Below are 20,372 nucleotides of genomic sequence, written 5' to 3'. Positions count from 1 at the left end.
ATTATCTGTATAATCTAACCTCACAATAGATCAAAGTTTCAGATATTTAAAAACATATTACAAATAATTACCCTATGTATTCAAATATTGGATATTTTTATACGTAAGTTAAAATATCTATTGATTTATGTACTTTATAATATACAGTCAACAGTCCAAATCTTGTTATTGTTTATGATCCTCATAGGTTATACTTACAGTACTTGTCTAAGTTGCAGTTGAAAACCTATTTAAAGTAATATAAATAAACAATTTGCTGCTATTTTAGTTGTGCCAGTTACTTAGGCTATTCAATTTATTTTTAATCCCGGAATCCTTCTTCTGACTCAGCCTAAGGGTAAAAAGAAACAACTTTAATTTGGTAAAACGAAATTCGATGCAATAATTGTAATATCAAACCGAATTATTATCGATAAATGTATATTGATATTTAATCCGATAATATGTTACAGGTTCTCTGCGGAACGGTACCCATATACAGTTCTTATTACATATAAGTGTTGTTACTGTATTTGTGAGTTACATGTTTATTTGGTACTAGTGGCCTGTAGGGGCCATAGCCCCTAATTTAGACTACAATAAAAAACATACCGTATATAAAAAGACAAATATTCGAAATATGTTTTTAAAGTTATCAGTTTTATGTTACTTAAAATTAACAGTGTTTCTTGTTTTATATCTTGGTTTACCTTCCGTTGGAGTCGTATATTAGTTGCTTCTGATGTGTCAATGAAATACAAATGTAAAATAATGACTAAATCAATAACACAACATAGGCCTATTAACAAATGGAAACGTGCACACGGTTTGGCCTGAGCCCGGAGAACGACGAATCAGAGCTGAAATCATACAGCCAAACATTGCACATCTTTTATACTTTAAAATTGAAGATTTTTTTTTGTAATCCTACGAATTCTGTTATAGTTTTCATTTTGAGAACCAAATGTAAAGGTTAAAATTATTATTAATTATTATGAAGGAAACTCCCCATTTTGCAGTAGTAAGTCAGAAATATATCAATGAATTTGTCCCTGAATTTTAAGACAGTAAGGCCCATTTCCCGGTATCTTTTTTTGTGTAGCGGAAAGCGACGCAAAAGCCATTGCACTGTTGTAAAGCCTTATTATTATTATTATTAGCCTCATGTTTTTTATGAAGTTCGAATCATGTAAAAACAGTTCATTTAGTTCGTCCTTTAATTGTGGTTGTGGCATGTCCATTATGGCAACATGCGTTGAAATGTCCATTTGTGGCCTCCTCTGCGAAGTGAAATGCGCCACAATGCATGCAAGTGCTTTAGGAGGACCTAGATTGTGAGAAACAACACTCAACTCATTTTCCAGCGTTCTTCTAAAGACAGGTTGTAAAACAGCTTCTGGATTTCTTTCACAGTTAGGCCCTACATGACGTTCTCTTTTGCATTTCTTAAGTCTGTTGAATTCCTGGACACTCTTCCACGTCTTGCAGGTCTTTCCCTACCCTGTCTAGTTACTTCACTCATTATAAAAACAAAAAACAAAAAATTAAACACAATTCATTTTGAAACATTGTTTACCAGCATTGACTTTCGGAATCAATGTAAACATTGCAAATAAATAAGTAACAGCTGATAGAATGCATACGTTTTTCAGTCCCCATGCATTTCTTATGGTGGATATTTTACGTTATAACTCGATTTCTGGTAACTTTGTGGGAATTCTGCTATTTTTCCCGAGTCCCTGGGGTCAAGACCTTTAATTTAAGACCCCTACCACTTTTCTGCGACTTACCAGACGTCCACAATTTTCTGGTAAAAATTTGGTCTTACAGAATTATATATATAGATGTTTTTTTTAGTTAAGATGTAACTTTTTATTAGTGTAATCTAAAAAAAAATATTGTTTAATCAATTTTCTTGACATCTTGCGACCAACCCAACATGATTATCTTTTACAAAAAATAACATTATGATACATTTTCCGTTCCCAATGACTGTTTGCACCCCATAAAAAAAATATAGGAACATTTTGAATGGCAATTAAAACTCTGTTGGGAATAAAGCTTTTATCTACTAACAACAGCCTATGTAGGCCTAAACTATTAATTTCTTTTCTTCGCTTTCCAGAGCCAATTGAGCATTGGGAGCCAGCAAGAAACGTTATCTGAATAACTAAGCTCAATTAACTTACTTGACCATGCCTAGTTTATGCAGACTGTGTTATTCAAGCTGGAGATATTTTTCAAGCAGAGCAAATACTCAAAAAGTGTGTATCATTGGAAGTGGTCCAGCAGGTTTCTACGTAGCTCAGCATCTTGTAAAGGTAGTGATTTAGCAAGTTTACCAATAGGCAAGTAGCTATTACCGTAAGTGGCACGGTAAACTTAGGCCTAAACTGTAAGCTTGACCTAGACCTGGGACCGATTTACTTTTTCATTTTGACGTCCCCAGAGGCCAAAAACACTTTTCGTTTAAATTTATATAGCTTATATGTGAACGCAATAAACATACCGTAACTCAGGTAATTATGGTCTGATTAACTAGGATGAGCTCACGAATCAGCAAGATCATGGGGTGTAATGGGGTTTTGAATTAGTTTTTTCACTAACTTTAACAATAAAAACATGGAAAGGCCCAATTTTCAGTACAGCCATCCCAAAATACTGTTAATACTGTTCTATGAAATGGCGACCATACAAAGTAGGTATTTTAAGCCAAGTATGAATGGAGATGAGTGTAGGATGAGTGGCGCGATCTTGTAGTCTTGTTAGTGACTAAGGCCGACATTCCTTAGACACAGCTGTTACCTAAGCTGGCACCTAAGGGACCTACAGTTTATAGTAGAATCCGAACCACATTTTTGCCTTGGTAATTACGAATTGGTCTAATTATCAGGATAGTACTGCAGATAGTCGTAGTACTTACCTGTGCGGACGTTAATCCACACCAGGGAGTATCGCATCCACAGTGCATGCCTATAAATATCCACAATTCGTGACTTCCTAGTAGTTGGATTACAGGACGACGCCACCCATCAAAGAAATTAGTTATTAACTAAAAGATTTTGTACATTTAAGTGTTGTTTTACAATTAAAGGTTACGGAAAAAATAATTTAAAAAAAACTATAAGTTGTATTTAAAATTCCCATGTTATTCTTATAGGTAGGCTACCTAGAGAAAAAGAAAACTTTTGTAGGTTGGTTTTTTTTGGATATATTTTGATCATATTTAGCAAAATTATTTATTTCATCCTAAATTATAAAAATTTGGTAAAAAAATCACTTTTTATCCACACCTTTTGGCAGCAAACCTAAGTACTCTTTAAAACTAATTGTAAATATGACTTGTTAATGGGAATATCTTAGTAAAAATCCTATTCAGACAAGTTGAAATTTGATTAGTCTACAGGTTTGCTGTGGCGGGGGTATTTATCTGTGGGTTCCATCAATCCTTTTGAAGTTTTCTGAATGTTCTTTGAAATGAAAAAAAGATCATCCTAAGAAGTAACCATCCATATCAAGATATGAGTTGGGATAGTGATAATTTGGATCAACACGTTTAGGCATCTTTTAAATCATTTAGGTTTTTTATCCCTCCCACCCCATTCCAATGTCCATGGTCCTTCCAATGGGGGGAGGGGGGCTGGCGACTCCCTTTTACGAGATTGCCAAGAGTTGTCCTACTCATTTCAAAGAGTGCCTCACAGTTGAAAAACAGGTTTCAGGCCAAATTGAAAGAACAACTTATTTAAACTATAAACCATAGCATCTTTTATGTAGGCTACCATCTAGTATTACAGTTACTGTATTTAAAATTTAAAGCATTATCCTTATTAAAATTCATGATTTAGCCCCTGAACTGTTTGTTAGACTAATATGAGGTACATACCTTTACGTCAACAGTTCAATTGTAGTAAGTAGAACTCACAACATGTTTCGCCTATTCAGGCATCGTCAGGTTGTATCCTAGCAAGAATGCTTTGTCTTCATCCATGATGGAGTCGTCAAGAAACATTTAAATAAATACACACACATTACGCACGAAAACATTTAACAAATAGAGTAGGCCTACTATTACCGGTCGCGGTACGGAGGCAGACTGAACTTGCTGGAATTATGTAACACCGATCCCTCCTCCGTTATCAGTAGTTGTACTACAAAGGTCAAACTGTTCTTGTCTATTGTTGAAGGCTATTATGGAATTGAAGATAGAGTGTGATTTGAAATTGAACTGGTCATTTAAAATATGGTTTTTATTGTGGCTGTCTTGGAAGCTTTTGTAAATTTAAACTGTTCTAAATAGGCGAAACATGTTGTGAGTTCTACTTACTACAATTGAACTGTTGACGTAAAGGTATGTACCTCATATTAGTATTATCCTTATCATTATGAATTGAGATGGGGATGCCACCTATGTCTGCATTTTAACTCAAATTTGAGTGAGGGATCAGTGTAGAATGAAGTGAGATGTGCTTTATTGCTGACTATAAGATCAGCTGTTACATTAGTCACGATCATTTATTTGAAGGCCAATAATCAGGGACAGCTGGGTCCAGTTTCAAACCAACATAAAGCTACTGACCTATCTGAGGATTGATTCGACAACCTTTTGATTGTTAGGCGATCACTATAACCACTCAGCTACCCAGCCTGAAAATAGAATTTCAGACCCTAGCACACTCAGTGTGAATGGCTTTTAACTAGGCTATGTTCTTTTTGACAGAAGCAATTGGCTGCAGCGCTGCAGCTGGTCCGTATAGATTAGAAGTCTAGGCCCCTACATAAGCATCCAATCGTCAATGGTTAGATACACTATTTATTCTAGAGAAGCCTATGTCATAAAAGATGCAGATTGTGTAAAATAAAAGAATACAAATCTGGACTTAAAAGTAGCCTGGGCCAGTTATGGGAAAACCTAAATGTACAGCTAAAGACACGTAAGCTGGCAATCCACTGATTGCTACTAGCCTAGTTCTGAAACTTTTTAAGCTGTCATGAGGATTGCGTCAACTGAACCTTGGTCCTCGCGACCTTCGTGAAGGCGCTCAAGTACATGAAAGGGGAAGTCATCTCCATGCGTCAGCGGAAATGTTTCCAGTCTGGTCTATTCCTTACCTCCTCCTACCTACACTGATCACACTAGCCCCAAGTGCCAACTTATGTGTCACTTGCTGTTCAGTAGAGTAAAAGTTCATCACTTTCACTTTACAAGAGATTTGGCATATATATACTAGTAGTACGCTTATTCTGCGCGTAACAGGATGAGTGAACATGAGCGCAATAATGAAAGAGTTTACCCACACCTAGCCCACTTACCGGTGTCACTGGTGTACAAAAAAATGTTATTTGTATGGGCAAATCAACCCATGAGTCGGAGCAAATAATGGTGAGTCGGTGACTCAAGTCGGTAGCGTCACGCGAACTTCGGGCCCAAGGCAGCGATGTCGTAAGTTCGGATCCTGGTCACTGCCACTAAATTTTATCAGTACAGTTCACCTTTGTACTGTTCTGGCTCACCAATTGCTTTGCTGTAAACGATCCACGCACGGGCGAGGTTAAAAGAGGCTGGACCAACCTCTTAAAAAAAACCAAATCTCAGTCAACAACAATCCTAACTTCTCGTCCATTAATTAACCAAAGTCATTGGTAATATACGTAACGTATTTCCTGTTTCCCTCTCTTCTCATAGCATTTTACTATTGCAGATACGTTAATCTAACTGTCACAAAGAGTTCCCACACTCTGGACTGTTCACCTTGACTACTTCCTTTACCACTTCCTACGTCGTGGACCTGTTTCCCTCCCTTCCCATAGCATTTTTAGAATTGCAGATACTGTACATTATTCTAATTATCACAAAAGGTTTCTACACTCCGGAATGCTCGCCTCGACTATTTCCTTCACCACTTCCTACGTCGTGGACCTGTTTCCTTCCCTTCCTATAGCATTTTAGTATTGCAGGTATATTAATCTAACTGCCACAAATGGTTTCTACACTCCGGACTGCTCGCCTTGACTACTTCCTTTACCGCTTCCTACGTCGTGGACCTGTTTCCCTCCCTTCCTATAGCATTTCATTATGGCAGATACATTAATCTAACTGCCACAAAGGGTTCCCACACTCCGGAATGCTTGCCTTGACTACTTCCTTCAGTACTTCATAAGTGTCGTGAACCTGTTTCCCTCCCTTCCCATAGCATTTTTAGAATTGCAGATACATTATTCTAATTATCACAAAGGCTTCCGACACTCCGGACTGCTCACATTGACTACTTCCTTCACCACTTCCTACGTCGTGGACCTGTTTCCCTCCCTTCCTATAGCCTAGCATTTTAGTATTGCAGGTATATTAATCTAACTGTCACAAAGGGTTTCTACACTCCAACTGCTCGCCTTGACTACTTCCATCACCGCTTCCTACGTCATGGACCTGTTTCCCTCCCTTCTCATAGCATTTTAGAATTGCAGTTACACTAATCTAACTGCCACAAAGGGTTTCTACACTCCGGACTGCTCGCCTTGACTACTTCCATTACCGCTTCCGACGTCGTGGACCTGTTTCCTTCCCTTCCTATAGCATTTTAGTATTGCAGGTATATTAATCGAACTGCCACAAAGGGTTTCTACACTCCGGACTGCTCGCCTTGACTACTTCCTTTACCGCTTCTTACGTCGTGGACCTGTTTCCCTCCCTTCCTATAGCATTTTATTATGGCAGATACATTAATCTAACTGCCACAAAGGGTTCCCACACTCCGGAATGCTCGCCTTGACTACTTCCTTCACCACTTCCTAAGTGTCGTGAACCTGTTTCCCTCCCTTCCCATAGCATTTTTAGAATTGCAGATACATTATTCTAATTGTCACAAAGGCTTCCCACACTCCGGACTGCTCACTTTGACTACTTCCTTCACCACTTCCTACATCGTTGACCTGTTTCTCTCCCTTCCCATAGCATTTTTAGAATTGCAGATACATTATTCTAACTGTCATAAAGGCCCCCCACACTCCGCAGCGCTCGCCTTGACTACTTCCTTCACTATTTCCTTCACTACTTCCTACATCGTAGACCTGTTTCCCTATCTTTCCATAGCATTTAAGTATTACAGATACGTTAATTTAACAGTCATAAAGGGTTTCCGTACTCCTTTCTTTTCACTGCTCACCTTTCCGCTTTACTACTCTCTACGTCGGGGACCTGTTCCCCCCCCCCTTCGCATAGCATTTTAGTATAAAAATATACCAACATTTTTGAATATTTAATATTCAATGCCAACATTAAATTGAATAATGTAAAAAGCTGCTTTGTTCTAAATACATACATACTTATATACTTTTAATTAAAAGGCGAAATTTTAATACTGAACATAAACGGTATATAACTGCCGACTAATATTGTTAAGTTCAATTTATTATTATGAAAGTTGTGAGATTTAATTAGCTTAAATAACATTATTCTGAAAGCTGTGAAATTATAATGATATATATTCATAGACGCCAAACTGTTTACTCCATGAATGAAAGAGCTTAGAGTAAAAGTCGTTCTCTCTGTCTTAAGTAGACAACAAAATTGTTGGTCGCAAAACGTAAACAAATAAAAAGAAGAAGAAGGTAGCTCCTAATGTTATTCTTAGGGGACAAATTTAAAAATGTTTTTTAAGTATTTTATAATTACTACTGAGCGGAATCGTCTAGAATTTTAATGGTGTCTTTACACTGGTGTCATAACTATTTGTGCAAAATTTGAACGCTATAAGTGCAACGGTTCTTGAGTTTTAGGTGCGAACACACACACACACATACTCCAGCGGACAACTTTTCTCCGACTCCGCTATACACGATACATAGATTCGTTCACTTCGTTCACTCATCTATTACAAAATAAAGTCGTACCTTGTTCAAATATTATTTCAACATTTTCCCAACAACTATTCTTGTTTCAGCATAATTCAGCTGTAGAAGTCGACATTTATGAACGACTTCCTGTTCCGTTTGGACTTGTTCGCTATGGAGTCGCTCCTGACCATCCTGAAGTGAAGAATGTGATCAATACGTTCACAAAGACTGCACAAAATCCTCGAGTTAAGTTTTATGGAAACGTCTCACTCGGAGAAAATATTTCTTTGAAAGATCTTCAGAATGCTTATCATGCTGTTGTTCTGGTAAGAATACATGATATTTATAATTAGGTGGAACATAAATTTCTCCAACAGGCCTGTGTTGGTTTAACCTGAGATTAAAACACCTAGACAGTAGCTATAAAAACCATAACCAAATTTATATTTGTTAGCTGTTGTTTTAAGTTACGCTTTGACTCCATCAAGTTCTAAAAGGCATTGTTGAGTGATGGTCAGAAAATATAAGATTAAGTGCCTAAAACTGTAATAAATAAACGGTATCAGCAAACTGACACATAGGCTACTTTCTCCTATAGGCTTGTCAACAACCTTTATCATGGGTAAGCGGTGGGAGTTACTATGATAGGGATAAATCACAAAAGTTGCAATAACTTTTGAACCGTACTTTTTACGGAAATGGGTTTCGTTCCATTTTGTTCAACATTTTAAGGACCATAACATACTAATTTGAATCAAAACTGGCCTTTTTTTCTTTTTTCCAAAATCCAATTTTTCATTTTTATAGGAAAATAACATAAGTTACAATATATTTTGAACTGTAATTTTTACAGAAATGGAATTTGTACAATTTTCTTCAGAACTTAATATAACATACAAATTTTTTTATCAAAATTGTTAGGGCCATCGAGAAAATCTGATTATTTTGTTATTTTATGGGTTTTTATGGAAAAATCATAATTAAAAATAAAAATTTTGAAAAAAATCTAAAGAAACACCTGGAGATATAATGGATTAGTACCTACGTACAAAATTTCATCAAAATCGGACGACAGGTGTGATCTGTAGCTCAGTACACACACACACACACACACACTCAGACATCACTTTGAAAACCACTTTTTTAATACTCACAACTCAAACTCGAGAATCTTTTGACGAAAACAATACTTTATATATAGGCCTACTATGTATATGGGGGAAAAGTGACTCAAAACGGATATATCCGCTTGAAACTCAAACTCGACAATTTTGACGAAAACAATCCTTTTTCCATATACTATGTATAGGTGGAGAAAGTAAAAAAAATCACTGCTCTAAGTGTGGTTGTTTAAACTGATAATTTATTTATTGTCTTGAAACCTTTGAATAGAATGTTTTGTTCATGCTGTAGGCCTAGTCATGTTCTGAGTTATTATCATGGTGATTCCCGTATTATAATTTGAAATCCGTCAAAATTTCAAAATCCATTTGAAACGCATGTTATTTAATGATTAATAAAGATTTAATTTTGACTTTGATTATATGGGGGGGAGGAGCATGGAAGCTTACACTCGGCTTTATTCTAAGAATCCTATATGATAGCCAGTTTTTAGACAATGGATGGCTTTCCCACACTGGGAAACTTATTACTAGACCACTTTATATAGTAGTATATACTGTAGATAATTAGTAGGCTACATAAACAGTAGTATACATAGAGAATCAACTCTCACTACCACAGGTCAATCTGGGATATTGTTTGTATGGTTAGCCCAATTGTAATATTTTGTTGTCTATTTTTAATGCTATAGACACTTTCTTTTGATTTTTGTAAGGGGAGTATATGTGTAAGAGATTAGGTCTTTGGATTGTTCCCTTACAAAAAACCTTAAAATGCCAATAGCGTGAAAACATTCAACAAAACACTTTACCATTTGAAATTCCAGCCTCTACTCAGTGACATAGCCAGGATTTGAAAATGGGTGATCAACTGACAAAATGACTGGGGGTATGGAATAAGCCCTAGACAGAAGGGGGTGTGGGGTGCACTCCCCCGTAAAATGCTTGGAAAACATAGGCCCTAAAACAGCCTTTTTTAGCTCTCCTGGCATTGAAAACTAACACCAACGTCAATGCTTTGTCTTAGTATATCCAGGCCTATTTTTAAATATGTCAATGTGACATTTAAAGCTCTTGGTGGATATTTTGTCTCTTATTATTACTAATTGACTATGTGCTTGTAGTTAATTAATTGCTGTGAAAATATGATAATGTTATAAATTATTAATCTAATTACTATAGTGTCGTATTTAGTATAGGCCAGTTATATAATTTTAAGTTTAATTTAACAAAAAGTATAAATTTTGGACAAGAAAGGGGGAGGGGTCCTGACCCCCTGAACCCCCCTCCCCACGGCTATGTCACTGCTGTGCTTGTTAGATTCTTAAAACTTTCTACACTATTAGTAGTCTCAAATTTATCTGTGCATTTTACACAGATTCAATAATCTGAGAATCATTTGCAGACTTATGGTGCTGAGAGGGACCAGGAGTTGGGAATTACTGGGGAACACCTGGACAATGTTATCTCTGCCAGGAGGTTTGTAGGGTGGTACAACGGACTGCCAGCTGACAAAGACCTGAGGGTGTCTCTAGACTGTGAAACAGCTGTTGTCATTGGACAGGGGAACGTAGCCGTTGATGTGGCCAGGATATTGCTCACAGATATTGATATACTCAAGGTAAGATCTCGCCTTACGTTGAAGTGGATTGTTGTTTTAAGATAATAAGTGTCATCAACCGAATTCACTGTTTGGCCGAGCTTATGCACTGTTTGAATTTACTTTGGAATTTACATAATTGAGCCTATTAGCGAATTTCCCTATAGGGAAGTAGCTATTACCGTAGGTGGCACGGTAAGACCTAGACCCGGGACCGATTTACTTTTTCATTTTGATGTCCCCAGAGGCCAAAAACACCATTCGTTCAAATTTGTATATATGTATATATATATATATATATACGTCCGTGAACGTGATAACTTGAGTAATTTTTGTCCGATTTTGATGAAATTTGGTTTAAAGATGTAAAGTGGGATAAACTTGAATGAGTTCGCGAACCAGCATGATCGGACCATGGGAACGGGGCTTTACGGGGGGTTTTATGGGGTAAAAATTGGTTTTTCTCACTTTTGACCCTCAGAACACAAAATTTCCCAATTTCTCTTTATACTATTTTAAAGAGCTTAAAAAAACAAATAATTTAGTATATAAAATTAGCCTATTTTTGTTCGGTTATTAGTAACGGAGAAAATTTAAAAAATTGTAAATTTCAAATTCCCATGTTATTCTTATGGAGAATATTGTCAAATGTTGTAGTTTGCTTGTTTTTATGGATATATTTTGATCAAATTTGGCAAATTTATTTATTTTGTACTAAGCTATCAATATTTTACTCAAAAACACACTTTATTAGTTTCCTTGTAGCAGCAAACCTAGGTACTCGTTAAACCTAAAATGTTATTAATATATATTTAACTGAAAATCAATTCAGACAAATGGAAATTCGCTTAGTCGGCAGGTTTGCTGCGGATAGGGTATTTTAATCTTATTTTCATCAATGCTTGTTCAGGTCCTTACATATAAAATTAACAAAAGAGTAAAAGCCTAAACAAGTGAAGTTGAGGGATTTTCAACATAGAATAAAACTGACTAAGTAAGTATTAGCCTGGTTGTGTCTACTGAGTAAGATCAAATACGAAGGGACTCTAAAAAGTTTGTTGTTGTCAAAACACCAAGTCACCTTAGGAACCTAACTTTTATGTCGTTCTCATTTTACTAATTCAAAGGCTAAATAAATGTAACCGTTCCTACAAACATAGATTTTGTAATATCGGTCTCATGTTCAAATCTGAAGGCTGCTGATTCGTACCCAAGCTGGGTTGGTTCTGGAGCAGATGCCATTTTTGTCATTGCGAGTTATCAACCAATAATAATGCTATCTAATGTAATGATATTGGTCTAACTAATGATGATGATCATTTGATCAATGTTGAATAGTACCTAACAAGAGCAGGTTTGAATTAAACTACATACTCCCATAAAAGAAAATTGTGAAAAAATGTTTATAGGGCTGTTAAAACACACTAAATAAAAGGGCATTTCACTTGTTCAAACAATTAAGTTTTTACCACGTTTTCTTTGCCATCCCTAGAAAACAGATATCACAGCACACTCAGTGGCTGAGTTGGCCTCCAGTAGAGTGCGTCGGGTTGTCTTGGTAGGCCGCAGAGGTCCCTTGCAAGTAGCCTTCACCATAAAAGAGCTGCGGGAGATGCTGAAGCTACCTGGAGTCAGGACACAGTTCTACACAGGTCAAATGGATGGAGTGCAACAACATGTCGACAGTAAGTAGTGTTATTCAGTTTTTCACATTATTATAATCTTAACTGAAAAATTGTGGGCTTAGACAGTCTAGATACAAGAACATGATCATTTTTTTTTAAATTTAGATCTAGGCCTATAGTTTTTAATTGGCACCAGTCTCGAGGGGGGGGGGGGGCAATTGCCACCCCTGCATCCGCCTCTGGGACTGTTCAGTATTCATTTAAAGGCAGGCCAGCTGATCAGTGTGACAGATAGAGAGAGTAGATTGCATAATCCCCATGTTCCCAACAATGAACAGTTCTTAAATTAATAAATTTAAACATTCCGAGTTCCAACTGCATTACCTTGCTCATTCTTATCGTTTTGTGTAGCATCATTAAGCCTTTTCTCTTTTTAGTTTGTTTTATTTAATTTATCTAACTCTTTTTTGTGTGTGTACATTTAACTCTTTGGTTATAAACTGTGTATGAATTTAACTGTGTGAATGTTTGTACTTCTTCTGGGCTAAACTACAAATGAAACGTGGCCATACCATACTCTATCAGTCCTTCAACTCAGAGAACTGCATGTGCGGTAATATTAACTCAATTGTGTCAAAAGTAAACCAAAAGTCCATATTTTTTTGTAAACAAGATTTAAATTTCAATATTCCTTCATTTACAGTCCACTTTATTGAAAAAAGCCTTATTAGGCATACACAACAACAACATAATCTATAAAATTACATTCATAAAAAAGAATTAAAACTTCCAAAGGTTAAGGTGCTTTCAATGGGCTAAGGACGTAAAATATTTGTAACATCTAGGAGATTTATGTAGGTAGTTTTAAGGAGGTAAAATTGACTTTAAAATACAAACACCTTAACATACAGCATGTTTGTATACACATTACTATGAATTCTTTGACAGAACAATTCATCTTATTTCTCAGAACTAGCCCGACCTCGTAAGAGACTCACTGAGCTGTTGCTCCAAGCATCATCATCTCCACAACAATCTGTTGATAAAACCCTCCAGCTGCTGTTCCTCAGATCTCCGCTCTCTTTTACTGGAGGTCAACGAGTTTCCGAGATTAATCTAGGAATCAACCAACTTGAAGGAGATGATTTGAACGTAAGTTGGTTGTAAGGTAGGTTTTGAATCGTACTGAATGCGGCTGGCTAAGTAGATGTGGCGCAGGACTTTGCCAGTGACCGAGATGTTCCAAGCATCATAGTTCCAAACAATGTTGTTTCTAGGTCCCAGATCTCTTATTCTGGAACCCAGCAGCTCCCAAGGTGTATACAGGAACTAACTAATTCGAAGGAGACATTTGGGACAATTGGGGGTAGGATGTAACTATTTGAATACAAAATTTTTAAACAAATCTGTTGACTTCATTTTGTTTGAGTTAAGCCTCCGAATCACTGATCAATACGTGTACTGGTGAAATTACCTGCTGTCAAGTGATCCTTTTGACCTTGAAAGGCGATTTTCGTTCTTGCGAACACGTCGTTTTTTAAAAAACATTGAGTTAACAGTTTTTAACATTTAAAACACAAAAACTCAAAACATGAAAAATGGCCAATAACTATGATGGTACCGATCGGTGGAGCGGCGGTAACTCAATGTTTTTTAAAAAACGACGTGTTCGCAAGAACGAAAAGACGATGACGACGTCCGCCTGAAGATGATCCCGTGAGGATCGAAACCGGTCGCCTTTCAAGGTCAAAAGGATCACTTGACAGCAGGTAATTTCACCAGTACACGTTTTGATCAGTGATTCGGAGGCTTAACTCAAACAAAATGAAGTTAGAAGCTAGTCAAGCAACTAAAGCCTACAAATACAAGGACGTCAAAATAAAACTTTTAAAAACCATTGAGAACATAAGTTTTAATAAGAAATGTCTAGAACAAGGTTTGGTACCAAATTATGTATCTGTAAAAGTAGGACAAAAGTCTCGAGTAGCCAAAAAAGCTAAAACAACTGCAGAAACCACTTGGATAAAAGGAGAAATTAAACGCCTTTATTCAAAGAAATGCATGCTGAATAAATTGCTATTCACTAAACACATTGATCTACTAAATTTGATACATTATTGTCAATTAAACATGGTCATTAATGAAATAGAGTCGCAAATAAGAAAGAAACTTTACAGTAAAAGAAAAGTAGAACACAAAAAACTCGAGAATCTTGCTTAGCGTCAACTACACAATGAAATCATAAAATGCAACCATAAATTCCATGCACGTGTAGTTAATAAAACTGACATAATATTCACAGATGACGAACTAGATCTTCTAAACAAAGGAATTAATTTCAATTTTCCAAACACGAAAAAATGTAACCTAATCTCAGAACTCTTACAGACTGAGTCTACAATTAAAAATATCCCAAATGAACAATCGAGAGACATTGCACGGGTTATGGTAGTCAACAAAGCTAACAAAACCTTGAAGAACCAATTCAATAAGCCCAAACAAAAGACCAAGTACCACACGCTAAAACAAGTAGCGACACACATAAGGAAAAAGCTAACTGATAACGAGGCCGTAATCACTAAAGCAGATAAGGGAAATGCCATCGTCATCCTCACGCTCAAAGAATATTCAAATAAGGTTCACAAATTATTTGAGGAAAATTATATCCATAATATTGACAACGACCCTACTCAAAGGTTTGCTAACAAATTAATAAAACCATCAATTCAAGCACACACTTACTTTCTAAAACGGAAATTAAATCAATGAAAGTAACAAACCCACAAGCTCCCATTTTCAGAGGATTACCTAAAATCCACAAACCTGAAACCCCTATCCGCCCTCTAGGAAATTTTATTCCTTCACCGGCCTACAAAATAGCTAAAAAACTAGACAGACTAATAAGAAATAATGTGGTCTTAGAAAACAGTCACAATATAAAAAACACCATAGACCTTGTTGAGAAAATATCCAACCTACAACTCAAGAACAGCCACATATTAGCCTCATTTGACATCGTGAACCTGTACACTAATGTACCAATCGACGAAACCTTAACTGTACTAGAAGAAAATTTGGTAAGGAACTCGTCACTGACAAGGGAATCAATTGACGAACTAGTCAACCTAACAAAGGAAGTACTTAAACAAAACTATTTCAGTTACCAAAATGAATTCTTTGTACAGAACAAAGGATTGGCTATGGGTTCCCCCCTTTCTGGCATACTTTCAGAAATATTTTTACATCACATTGAAAACAAATACTTATGGTCTAGCCAAAACTCCTATGTGCAGAAAATTGTATCATATTACCGCTACGTTGATGACACATTAGTTATATTCAATGGCAATAAAAGGCAATTAAACTCTTTAAGCAAGCATATCAATACATTACACAGGAATATACAGTTCACATTAGAAGAAGAAGTCAACAGTTCAATTAATTTTCTTGATTTAACCATCACTAAATCTCAAGACAAACTCAAATTTAAAATCTTTAGGAAACCAACAACGACAAGCCAAACCATTCACAATTCGTCACACCACCCAATAAGTAAAAAAATGGCAGCATACCATAGCTTTGTGCATAGACTAATATCAATCCCCCTAAGCCCAGAAGATTACCAAAATGAAATAAATGTCACAAAGTTTATAGCTGTATCCAACGGATATAAAAGCGAAATGATCCAGAAAATGATCCAGAGACATCACGCAAAAAACAAGGCTACAAAACCAGGCAATGAACGGAAAAATATGCTTCTATGGAATACGGAGTCTCACTAAATAATGTAATTAAAAATGAAATGTCCAAAAATAACATCAAACTCTCCTTCAAAAAATCCAACAAACTAGCCAGTATTCTCAAAGATAAGCCTCAAAATAACAAACAAACCGGAATATATAAACTGAAATGTAACGACTGCCCTAGTTTTTACATAGGCCAGACAGCAAGGTCATTTAATACCAGATTTAAGGAACATCTGCCAAAGCAATCAAGACAAAAATCCAACTCAGCATATGCCAACCATCTGATTGATTACAACCACAGCCACAGTAACATCGAACATAATTTAGAAATACTCCATAAATGCAATAAAGGGCCATTTATGACAACAATTGAGGAGTTCGAAATATACAAAGCCGTAAAACAGGACCCACAAAATGTTTTGAACGACAAGCTCTCTTTCGCATCTAACATTATATTCGACACAGCAATAAAAATAGTTGAAAATGGATACAAACAAAAGCGTGCACCTGATAAGAAAGATTAGGGGAGGGGACAAGTAAACATTGACACCGGCTTGCAGCGGTCAGTCTAGACTCAACTTCCGTGTCGCCCGCCGCTCCACCGATCGGTACCATAATAGTTATTGGCCATTTTTTGTGTTTTGTGTTTTAAATGTTAAAAACTGTTAACTCAATGTTTTTTAAAAAACAACGTGTTCGCAAGAACGAAAAGACGATGACGACGTCCGCCTGAAGATGATCCCGTGAGGATCGAAACTGGTCGCCTTTCAAGGTCAAATCTGTTAAGTGCTATTATTTCTGTTTTTGTGTCAAATATTATACTTTAATAATTCTCAATGGGTTGTTAAATTCAGTTTTATACTTTACCATGAGGATAAAATTGTTTGTATTAATTTTATCAATTTAAACTTGGGCAGTGTACTTGAATTTTGAAAAAATAGTTTGCATGGTTTGAACTGGATTTATAAAATTTTAGCTTGTATTTAATATTATTCTGCAAAGTAAGTTCTGATTTAAAATTCCTAATCACTACTACATGTTGATCTTTTTTTGGAAAGTCATTATCGTATTGGGTTCGATGAGTGACTTTGTATAGGTCTACTGGAGTAAGTTGTCCTTACGCGTTGGTTTGGCTAATAAGTCTATGCCTTCTACAGATCAGTGATTGCAGCACACTCTGTCCTTGGCTCAATTCCACTGCAACAATTTCATTCTAAAACCTGTTACAATTTTTATAATGAGAAAGGAATGTCTACTTTGATCAATAGTCACTGCTACCATCTATATACAGGGTGTCACTTAAGTAGGTACCGGTATAACAAATTTGGGAGTAAATTTGATGTCTCAGAATAAAACCAAAATGAGGAATAACATTTTTTCTAAATGCCTCGTTACTGAGATATCTGCCATTTTAAAGATATTACAGTAGACTCCCTCTTATCCGGACTCCTCAGGACCGAGGCCAGTCCGGATAACGGTTTTTCCGTCCCCAAAAACTCGTTAAAACAAACCGTTTAAATGCATACTGTATACAGTATTTAACTTAAATTTAGGAGAGCATTGTATTTAGACTTGTGATCACTGGTCTCAAATATTTTCCACGAGAACAGTCGTTTCAGTACCGCCCACTTCCTGCTGATCTAGTCCGATTAAACCGATGTGCTGATAAAAATTGTCCGGTTAAAGAGATGTCATTTCCGCCGAGAGTAGTGTGGTTAAAAGGTGTCCGGGTAAGAGGGAGTCTACTGTATTATGAAATTTAGAGGGACAAAATATTCTTGATTTTTGTTTTATTTTGACCTACAGTATTCCTAAACTTTTCGTCCTTACCTACGAGACAACCTGTTTTCATAGATTTTAACCCACTTTACTTTTGTCTTGTAGTAGTGAGTATTTGATTTCAGAAACAAAAAGCAGTGTTGTCGGAGGCCAGAGAGTCGCTGAGTTGTGGCCTGGTGCTGCGTAGTATCGGCTACAAGAGTGTCCCGGCAGACCCTGATGTGCCATTTGACCCAGCTCGGAGTGTTGTATCACAGAAGCCTGGTGAGTGCTACACGTTACACCACATCGCACCAATAATCTTAATTTATTTTTGTAATGGAGTGTATAACCATATCGTAAACTAAACATACTCCTTTCTGGACTTGTAATTCGTAAAGGTCAGCTGGATACAATTTTAGTTCAGTCTGGTCAAAGAGTTAATTCACAAAATAAATAGGCCTACTAAAGCAAGGTTAACATTATAAAGTCAAAAGTTTATTAATGAGGTGCTCTGCTTAGCCAGACAAAACTGTCTCTAGCATATTTGTTTTGTAAATCTTAAATATTGTTTTACATGTTCTACAAGATAGTAGAACACCTATCTCTGTTCTTGGGCAGTTTTTTTTATATAAAAAAATACCTTTTTATAAATCCCCACTAAAATAATTCTCTTTAGGATTGTACGCCGCGGGTTGGCTCGCTACTGGTCCTGTTGGTGTGATTTTGTCAACAATGTCAAATGCTTTTGAAACTGCCAATGTGATCAACAAAGACTTGAGTTCGGACGCAGTGGATGTCTCTCAGAGCAAACCAGGCGCTGCCTATATATTGAATCTGCTACGGAGTAAAGGTAAGATCTTATAGCCTAGGAAGCAATTCTTAGTTTTTAAATGATTTTTCCCTTTTTTTTAACATCATACTCCATCACTATCGTCTATTTGTCTGCATGGTGAACAAGACAGTGACGTACCGGTACCTTTACAGGTATAAGCCCTCAGTGATAAGAAAGTGCAAGCAAACAAGATAAGATAGTAATAATAAGATAAGATCATATATGCAACAATGATTATAATGATATAATGATTGTCTAGAAAGGGGTAGACCTATATACAGGGTTAGTAAAAAGTGTGGAGACCCCCTGTTATTTTTTTAACGGCCCATACTATAAAAACTAAACTCGGCACACCTTTATGACATATTATGAAGTACTTTTTGGGCATAACCGTCACTTGGTGTACATCAGCGGGTCTCCAGACTTGGGAAGCTGTAAGTTAAATTTAACTTCTGAGTATTTCAATTGGCTGCCATTTTTTACTGGATTGAGATAAAGACCTCTAGTTTGCGTTGTTGGTTTTTTTACCAGGACCTTTAAAATGAGGGGTCACTCGATGGGTCTTTGTATTTGAAATTTTAGAGTTTCCCCCAAAATCCCCCATTTTGGGGATGAACACCAAGTGGCAGTTATGCCCAAAAAGTACTTCATAACATGCCATAATGGTGTGCCGAGTTTAGTTTTTCTAGTATGGGCCGTTAAAAAAATAACAGGAGGTCCCCACACTTTTTACTAACCCTGTATTTTTTCAAGCATACAGTGGTGGTGCGGTGGGCCATTGGTGGGACAATGCGGGGTGGGATCATTCCGTTTGGGGGTGATGGTTCGGGGGTTCCATCCCCGGGTTTGGGGGTAATAGAATTTTGAAAATAGGTTTTTTGAAATTTTTGACATAAATTAGACTGGGTTTTTATTATTTGAATCACCTGATTAGAAGTTGGTATGGTTAACAATGGTACGTTATTTACTACTATTAATTTTTTTTTTACTGTTGAAGTTAATACAGCAAAGTCCCTGGTTTTAGGTATTCCAACAGTGGATTTCGTCGGATGGGAGAAAATCGATAAAGTGGAAACCGAAAGAGGTCAACTTGTGGGAAAACCTAGAGAAAAAATTGTCAACATCACAGAAATGTTAAACATTGGGGCACAGCTAAGATGAGTTTGTTGAATTAATTCAAAATTTGAATCTTGAGATATTTTAAGTTAAAGTTCATATTTTATATTGACTTTCACAATTCGACGTTGGAAACAAAGTGGTCGACGACACTCATTTAGTGCCCATACCATGTTTGAGAGATGCAGTTTACTGCTCCGTTAGTAGTTCCCTTACCACTCTGAAGGTGGCCCTCTGCAATGAAGCTAAAGCTTTAGTAGACCTTGATGTGATACGAGGGGTAAAGTCCCTTGAAGATGCCGCCCTAGAATTCCAGGACAGAACATTAAGTCCAGAAAGCCTGATGACTCAGAGAGTAGTTAGGATGAGGTAAATGAAGATAAGGACCGTAGCTATCAACACAACTTTCAATATGCCGAGTTAAGTGGTCCTAAGCACTGTCCTCCTGTTAATCTTTGTTTTTACAAAATTAAGGAAACCCACATTAAACTGTACAATGCTGTGGGGGTGCTATCATGTCGCATGTTGTTTTGTTTTACGTAAGACTGATTTTTATATACAAATTTATTGCTAGATATTTTGGATGTATTATTTATCATAGTAACCATGCTTTACTCTTCAAATGCAAACATTTTATGAATTAGCCCATATTATATTGTTAAATTATAGGCTAGTTGTAAAAGTTATGTATATTCAATAAATATATTTTTTACTAAATATTATTTTGTATTCATACTAAACCAGTCCAGTACAGAACTT

General features: G+C 36.4%; 1 protein-coding gene across 1 annotated transcript; it reads left to right on the top strand.

The window, feature by feature from the left end:
- On the top strand, positions 1–20,330 carry LOC128999927 (NADPH:adrenodoxin oxidoreductase, mitochondrial-like). Its single transcript, XM_054426713.1, has 9 exons — positions 1–103; positions 2,105–2,300; positions 7,920–8,138; positions 10,339–10,554; positions 12,026–12,218; positions 13,129–13,310; positions 17,809–17,947; positions 18,342–18,515; positions 19,522–20,330. The coding sequence occupies exons 2-9, from the start codon at positions 2,175–2,177 to the stop codon at positions 19,656–19,658; spliced, it is 1,386 nt and encodes a 461-aa protein (XP_054282688.1). The 5' UTR covers positions 1–103; positions 2,105–2,174; the 3' UTR covers positions 19,659–20,330.
- The last annotated feature ends 42 nt before the right edge of the window (positions 20,331–20,372 follow it).

Source organism: Macrosteles quadrilineatus, unplaced genomic scaffold, assembly GCF_028750875.1.
Source record: "Macrosteles quadrilineatus isolate MER2022 unplaced genomic scaffold, UCM_ALF_1.0 Scaffold_8__2_contigs__length_117827958, whole genome shotgun sequence".
NCBI classification, from domain to species: domain Eukaryota; kingdom Metazoa; phylum Arthropoda; class Insecta; order Hemiptera; family Cicadellidae; genus Macrosteles; species Macrosteles quadrilineatus.
The sequence above is the reverse complement of the archived record's forward strand: the minus strand, read 5'-3'. Positions and strand labels throughout refer to the sequence as shown.